The sequence below is a fragment of the Echinops telfairi genome, unplaced genomic scaffold, assembly GCF_000313985.2.
Source record: "Echinops telfairi isolate 266 unplaced genomic scaffold, ASM31398v2 ScPeMD7_2;HRSCAF=8, whole genome shotgun sequence".
NCBI classification, from domain to species: Eukaryota; Metazoa; Chordata; class Mammalia; order Afrosoricida; family Tenrecidae; genus Echinops; species Echinops telfairi.
Genome location: NW_022103898.1, coordinates 18,611,085 through 18,619,454, shown reverse-complemented (window position 1 = coordinate 18,619,454; position 8,370 = coordinate 18,611,085). Strand labels below are relative to the sequence as shown.

Below are 8,370 nucleotides of genomic sequence, written 5' to 3'. Positions count from 1 at the left end.
GAAGCGTGGAGCCCACCGGCACTTGAAAGGGGGAAAGGAACCATCTAGAAGAGATAGTTTAAAGACTCACCTTCTAGCATGCTGAGATTAGCATTGAGCCCTTCAACCTCACCAATGATGATGGGACAGAGCTGGCCGCAAAAGGAACAGAAGAAAGCACAGGTTACCATAGTATTCTAGAAACTTCTATTTATGGTTCCTGACCCTGCAAACTAACTGGGGCATCTGGGAAGAAGCCATCTGGTCAGGAGACCGTCTCTCGTGGGTCATGATGACCTTTCTTTAAATGAGTGCATGCCTGTGGACCTTAAGTTACTTGTGACTGAGGAGCAAGTCGCTGAACGCTGGCTCATCTTCATAGCAACTGGGACCACGCCCTGCCAAGCCCCATAAAAGAGCAAGCCCTCTGCTTTTCTCTCTGTGGCATGATAGGGCACGTGCCCCTGTCTGTGCTCCTGTTGTCACACCTGAGGAACCTGCTGTTCTGTGATGGTTCCTCTGCCCACGGCTGGGGGTGGCTCTGCCTTCCTCCTCCGCTCCTCTGGCTCCATGCCCTGCCTGGAGTGTTTAGAGCAGGAGCTTTGCCTTCCACTCCGGGCTCGTTGGAGAGCCCAGTAGATCTGAGGTCTAAGATAACCATGCTGTATGGAGGCTTCTTCCCCCTTTGGAATCCGAAAATTCTTTGTTGTCACTGTCGTCAGAGGGCGAATAAGGAGCCTTGGTGGCTCAGCAGTTTGCAATTGGTTGTTAACTTGAAGCAGTGGCTCTCAGCCTTCCTCCTGCCGCGACCCTTTCATACAGTTCCTCATGTGCTGGTGACCCCCCAACCATCAAATTATTTTCGTTGCTAATTCATAACTTTCATTTTGCTACTGTTATGAATCAGGTGATACCTGTGAAAGGGTCATTTGACCCCCCCCAAAGGGGTCAAGACCCACAGGTTGAGAACCGCTGCTCTAAAGGCTGTTGGTTTGAATCCACCAGTGAATCCATGGAGGGGTGGGGAGGTAGGGAGGCCAGACAATTATCTGCCATCAAAATGACTGCCCAGAGAGGCCTATGGAGCAGTTCTCCTCTGTAACACAGGGGGGCACCCTGAGTCAAGTCTGACCTGATGGCAGAGAACGACGGCAGATGGGTGATAACCAAATAATGCCCTCGGCTGCTCACAAAAAGGCCAATAATTCCAGTCCACCCAGAGGCACTTTGAAAGAAAGGCTACCAGCTTCTGAGAAATCAACCCATGGAAAGCCCTATGGAATGCAATTCTACTCTGATGGACACGGGGCCTTCATTGGTCAGTGGGCCCCTGGTGTAGAGTCGTGAAGATGGCCAATGCTGATGTCCCTGCTTTGGGCCCGGTGAGGTGCCAAGCACTCAGTGTCATAATGGTTAGGAGGGGAGTCTGTCATCACCACATGAGGAACTGTATTAAAGGGTTGCCACATTAGGAAGGTTGAGAACCCTGATTTGGGTTTCAAGTACTGGCTTTCAGTCAGCATCCACTCATTGCCAAACATGGAGCTGAGCCATTGGAGTGGAGACACTAGACATGGTCCTTATCCTTCCGGAACACCAAGTCTCCCTACTCTTCCAGTCTTCCTCACCCCTGTCCTTGCTTCCCCTGCAATAATGGGAAGGGTCCCTGGAAGTCACTGGGCATCACTGGAAAGAGAATCCACTCACAATTCAGTCTTTCTTCTTTGATGCTCCTAGACTTAGTAGACACTTAAAGCTTTGGAAGATGTCTTAACTTTCTTCTCCCCTTCTCCTTTCCTGTCCAAACTCTACCCATGCTTCAAGCTTTCTTTCAAAGCTTACATTCTGTAAAAAACTTCTCTCCCTAAAGGTCCTATTTCTTTTTGTTTGCTTGTTTATGTGTGTGTGTGTGAAAAGTACAGCACCACATTCGCCAAGTCATAATTTTCCATGTATACAATTCACTGCGATACATTACATCCATTGTGTTCGGCAACCATCATCAACGTCCACGGCTAATTTTTTTTTAAAGCCTCATCAATAAAACCCCAATTTGTTTCCCATTACCCTCCCTCTAGCACCTGGTCACCACTATCTCTTTATTTCATTTTTCCCATTTCTTGGTTCAATCTACTGATCATGTCATCAAGCACTATATTGGTGTCCTTGCTCAGTTATAGCGTGACTAACCTGAGTTTGTTTCTCCTAACTAGATGATAAGCTTATTCCTCTTTTGCATTCCCAATAGACACTGTCCCAGCGTCGGGCATACAGTAGGCAAATAATAGATGAGACCTTGTCAATAGTTTGCCCTCCACATAACCTCCCACACTGTTTGTACCCAGTAGGTAGTTGAGAAACGATGATGAAGTGGTGTATGAAAGTGATGTATGAAAATGTGTAGCATGGCTCCTGGAAGTGATGTATGAAACTGTGTAGCATGGCTCCGGACCGTAGTAGGTATTGGTCAGCAAAGATTGAGTAGCTAAGGATAAGGATCGGTTGAATGATAGCAGTAGTACCATCGATGGCCTTTGATGGGTGACATTTGACTTTGAGCATCTACTCGCTCAAGACTCACCATTTCATTGAGGTTCTTTAAAATGGGTTTCTCCATGGGCTCAGCAAACGTGTTATATAGGACACTAGGGAAGAGAACAGAAGTAAGGGCTTACTTAGGGGTCACAAGCTGTACACGATACATCTTCCCCAGACGAGTCTGCCCTGGTCCTCACGCTCACCTGAGCTCTCCAGAGAATGAGACCTGGGCGTGGCTCACCTGGGCCTGGCAGTCTTGGAGCATAAGCATTGGATGACCAAAGTCATTTCGCGTCAGGACAAGCAGACCCTTGAAGAAGGCCTCCGTGAGAAACAGATCGGCTCCTCCTGTATCTTGGCTGTTGAGGGAAAAGGCACAAGGTGAGCCCAGTCTGGGGAGTTGGGGGAGCTGGGCTCTGGGTCTGTGATTCCCCACAGAATCTCGGCTCCGGGAGAGCAGGGGCTGCCTCTGCGTTCCCAGGACTACAAACAGGTGTGGCTTAGAGTAAGCACTGGATGGACATGGGCTGGATACATCATTTTGCATCCATGATTGGTGACAGCGCTAGGGAGCTTGGGGTTTTCCACGCCATGTGCTTTGGCCCTGGTGCCAGGAGAGCACATCTGGAGCTCCGCACATATACAACATTTGGGTGGAAAAAGTGGGAAGCGAAATAGGCAGCATCTTATTCTGGAGGGGCCTGGCTCTTACACGGAGAAAGCCACACGTAGAAACAGTCTTCGAGCTCCTTGTGGGGATGGGTGTGTGTCAATTGCCCACCTGTCCCCAGGACTTAGTGCCTGGTTGCTGACTCAGAGAATAACCAATGAGCACATTCTCTTATGTTCTTCTTGGAGGGGAAAGAGCCCCAGGGGGGTGCAAATGGTTAAGTATTTGACAACGAGCCCCAATGGTTGGCGTTCATACACACGCAGAGGTGCCCCAAAGGCGGGCCTGATGATCTGCATGAGAAAGGCCATGGCCTTGGAAGTCCAATGGCACAGTTCTACTGTACACACAGGGGATGGCCATGAGCCGGAACAGACTGGCAGGCAACCCCACCACTGAGGGGGACGTGTGCCGAGGGAGGTGCTCAGGACCAGCCAGAGACTCGTAGCTGGATGAAAATGCGGAGGCTCACCTCTGTTGCTCTGACAGTCAGGGACCTCAAGCTCTTGCAGGAGCTTCAGTGGCATTTTGCTCAATTGCTCTGTCGTTAATAGGAACATGCTTTTCAGAACCATCAGGGTGAAGACCCCTCCACCCCCCACCCAAACCCATACTGTCGAGTTGATGCCAACTTAACTTATAGCAACCCCATAGGGCAGAGGAGACTGGTCCCATAAGGTTTCCAGGGATGTAATTTTTATGAAAGGAGCCTGCCACCTCTTTCTTCAGCAATGTGACTGGTAGGTTTGAACCGCCAACCTTTTGGTTGGCAGCCTGAGCACTTAGCCACTGTACCACCTTAGAGCCATAATACCTTGGTTTCAATCTCTCCTGGAGGAAGAGTGCTCTTGGTGAGAGTTACCCATGAGGAAGGGCAAGACATCTAATGTTGAAAACATGGGCGAACTGATACATTCTCCTTTGTTCCCTATCTTCCCACTCAGGGAGCAGACAATTGTGGACTACTCACAAGAGCGGAGACTTGACGTCCCAGTGGGTGCTGATGTTGGCCATGCCATGATTGGTGAGTACTTTGATCCCCATGCCAGGCTCGAAGGCCAGGGAAGTGTTTGGAAATGAAAAAGCCTTGATTTTTATGCTGCAAAACAAGAAACAGAGGAGTGAGTACAGGCCTTGCAGTGCATCTCGAAGTCAAGCAAAACGGGAACCCAGCTTTAGAACTCCTGATGGTCCACTGAGAATTCCTAGCGACGAGGCACCTCCACCCACCTCTCGGTGGGTTGTGCTGTGGTGGCTTGTGTGATGTTGTGAGCCATGGTGGAGCGATGTCATCAGAGATTCCCGACCCAGGCAGACTAGCAAGAAAGACCTGGATGTCTACTACTGAAAATTAGCCCCCCCAACCCCCCCCCAAATCACACACAAAAAAGAAAACCTTTTGGATCTCAACAGAACATTGCTCATCTGCTGACTTTGGATATGTCCTCAGGAGGGATAGTATGTCCTCAATCACTGGGGAAGTAGAGGGCCAAGCAGGGTGAGGGAAACCCTCAACCATATGGACTGAGGCCAGAGCTGCAGTTTTAGACTAGCATAGAGGTTCTTAACCTGTGGGTCGCGACCCCTTTGGGGGTCGAATGACCCTTTTACAGGGCCGCCTGATTCATAACAGTAGCAAAATGGCAGTGATGAAGTAGCAATGAAAATAATGTTATGGTTGAGGGGGGTCACCACCACATGAACTTTATGAGAGGGTTGTGGCAGGAGGAAGGTTGAGAACCACTGGACTCGCACGTGTGATGACCCGGGGGATGATGCTCAGCCTGGCAATGTTTCATTGTGCTGTCCATCAGGCCTCTGGGAGTCAGAATTGATAGGGCGGTCAGTATATGTCTACCGACCTGCTTCCCTCCCCACCTAACTCCATCAGTTCATCTTCCCAGCCAGCAGAGGTTTCTGTGCTGCCTCAGGATACCCTTCAAGCCCTGGGCAAGAAGCCCCTTTGGCTAAATTGAGGGGGGAAATGGGCATCCATGAAATAAATGCTCAAACAATAAAACTATTGAATTTTTGATAGCTTCTTTACAGCCCAAAAGATACAACCTCACCACTATTACTTTTTTCCTTCAGCAGTACTCGGGGTTTCTCAGTGGGGATGATATTAATATTTGGGGTTGGATAGGACAACTATTTATGTAGAGGACTGTCATGAATTTTGGAGGGCATTTAGCATACATGCTAACTAAATGCCAGCAGTCCCCCCATCCCTAGTCACTGGGACAAGCAATGTTTCCAAATGGCTCTATGCTGGCAATAGCTTCACTAGATGGGAACCTTGTTTTAGAGAGCGAGCTTCCCCTAGGGTTCTCGAGACTGTCAAATAGGTATCGAGGAGGCAATGGGTTGCACGACATCTCAACTGATAATTGACCACATCCTTCCAGATAACTTATTATTAGGGACAGGTATGGAGTGGTTACTACCTACCTGCCAGGCTCTGTGGTAAGCACTTTGCATACATTAGCCCACTTTAACTCACACAACAACGCATTGAGGGAGTTGCTTATTTTGCAATCTCGAGTTCAAAGACGAGAAGGTAAGGAATTTGGCTGAGCTCACGTATAAGCCGTAGAACCAGACATCTCCAGACAGTGTTCTGAACCACTAGGCGATGCCACTTTGTGCTTTGTGCACTTGACGTGGAGCCAGGTGTTGTATTAAGCTGTGCAACCTCGGGCAAAGTACTTACCCTCTTTCAGTCAATTACTCAGAGAAAGTATTACTCATGGGGAAGGTTGGGAAGTTGTCTCTGCTTTCAGCCAAGCCCCATCTGATATCAGCAATGATATTGCTTGTCCCACAGCCTCTTCTGAATTTCTGGCAGTTCCGTGTAATGTACTGCTATAGCCATTTTCAAATTAGCTTCCGCGAACTTTTACTTGTATGTGATAGGAATGATATTGTTTGATACAAATGATCTTGTTCAATAAATTCTGCATTCTGTTGGTTCGCCTTTCTTTGGCACGGATACAGGGATGGATCTCTTCTCCTTGGTTCCAAATTTCTTGGCTCAGATGACTGAGCACCTCCAGCACTCCGTCCACCTGTTCCAGCATTTCTACTGGTGTTCTGTCAATTCCTACAACCTTATTTCCCACCAAAGTGTTCCATGCAGCCCAGACTTCTTCCCTTAATAGCATTGGTTCTTGAATTATTACTATTAACATTAATGAGGAATATCATTGCTAATATCAGCTGGAGCTTGGCTGAAAGTAGAGAATAACCTGAAGGTGTTTATGGGGGGTTTCATCGACCATGCAAAAGCATTCAACCAGGTGGATCATAACACATCTTGGATAACTTTTGGACGAATGAGAATTCCAGAACACTTAATTGTGTTCATGTGGGACCTGTAAATGGACCCAGACACAGGCATTGGGACAGAACCAGAGGAGACTGGTGTTGTTAGCTGCTGTCCAGTCAGTTCCGCCTCATAGCAACCCTGTGGACCACAGAGGGAACCCTTGTGCCATCTCACAATTGCCCATCATTGCAGCAGTGCATCAATCCATCTCACTGAGGGCCACACTCCTTATCACTGCCTTTCCACTTTACCAAGGAGGATTCCTTTGCCAGGGACTCCTCTCCTGATACCGTGTCCACAGGCTGTGAGACCAAGTCTTGCCGTCCTCACTTCTAAGGAGCATTTTTGCTGTACTTCTTCAAAGGCTGATTTGTTTGTTCTGGTACTTTTAATGTTCTTCACCAACATCGGAATTCAAGGACAGCAATTCTTCTTTGGCCTTCCTTATTCATTGTTTGGCCTTCACCTGCATCTGAGGCAATTGGCTTGTGTCAGGTGCATCTGAGTCGCAAAGTGACCTTTTTCACTCTGTAGAGTTTACGTAGGTCTTGCACATCAAACTTCAATGCACCCGGTTTACTGGCTACTGCTTCTACAAGTGTTGATTGTAGAGCCAAGTAAAACGAAATCCTTGACAACTTCTTTCTTTTGTCTCTTTATCATGAGGTTGTTTATTGGTGTAGTTGTGGGGATTTTTTAAATTGAGTTGTAATCCATTTTGAAGAGGTTAGTCTTTGATCTTCAGGGGTAAGTGCATCGAATCCTCTTGACTTTCAATGAGCGAGGTTGTGTTATCTGCACATCTCAGGTTGTTAAGAGCCTTCCCCCAATCCTAATGCCACGTTCTTCTTCATATAATCTGGCTTCTCAGATCGTTTGCTCAGTACGCAGATGGAATACGTATGATGAAATATTGCATCCTGATGCACACCTTTCCTCATTGTAAACTAAGCAGTATTCCCCTCTGTTGGAATGGCTGCCTTATGGTCTATGCAAGTTCTGAATGAGCACAATGAAGTATTTTGGAATTCCCACGTGTCACAATGTTATCTGTAGTTTGTTATGATCCAAATAGTCACATGTCTTTGCATGGTGAATGAAGAACAAGTAGACCCCTTCCTAGTAGTCTCTGCTTTCAGCCAACACCTGTCTGATGTCAGCAATGGTACCCATCATCCAGTGCCCTCTTTTGAATCCAGTTTGAATTTCTGGCAGCTCCATGGACTATTGTAGCAGTTGTTTGAAATATCTTTAATTGCATGTGATAGTGCTAATATCATTTGCTAATTTCTGCATGCTGTGGGATCACCTTTCTTTGGAATGGGCACAATCGGTTGGCCATGAAGCTGTCCTCCAAAGTTTTGGGCCTCGATAAGGAGAGTGCTTCCAGTGTTTCATCAACTTGATGAAACACTTCAGTTGGTGTTCTATCAATTCTTAGAGCCTTTTTTGGGAGGTGGAGGGGGCGTGCTATGGATCCCTGGTGGCCTCGTGGTTATCTGTGGGCTACTAACCCAATGGTTAGCACTTCAAAATCACTAGCCGCTCGGTGGGAGAAAGGTGAGGGGTTCTACTCCCAGAAAGAGCAGCAGTCTGGAAACCCACAGGGCCACTTTGCCCTGTCCTTTAGGAGTGCTATGGTCTTGCTGTGGGTTTCTGAAAGCTATAAATATTTACAGGAGTAGAAAGCCCCATCTTTCTCCCACACAAGGACTGGTGGCATTGAACTGCTGACCTTGTGTTTAGTAGTCCAATGCATAATCACTATGCCATTTGGGTCTTAGTGGCATTATAGCACTAGGGCATGGTAGAAAAGATTATAATCATCCACAGAATTCTTTTTAGGAAAAGAAAAAAA

At 47.5% G+C, this 8,370-nt stretch overlaps 1 protein-coding gene across 1 annotated transcript in view; it reads right to left on the bottom strand.

The window, feature by feature from the left end:
- Window positions 1-8,370, bottom strand: part of BPIFC (BPI fold containing family C) — a 49,022-nt gene that overhangs the window by 24,047 nt on the left and 16,605 nt on the right. The window contains exons 4-7 of the mRNA XM_004700323.2: window positions 4,158-4,286; window positions 2,721-2,876; window positions 2,561-2,624; window positions 71-131 (exon numbers count right to left, since the gene is read on the bottom strand). Of these exons, the coding sequence (XP_004700380.2) occupies window positions 71-131; window positions 2,561-2,624; window positions 2,721-2,876; window positions 4,158-4,286 (410 nt within the window). The remainder of the gene's footprint in view (window positions 1-70; window positions 132-2,560; window positions 2,625-2,720; window positions 2,877-4,157; window positions 4,287-8,370) is intronic.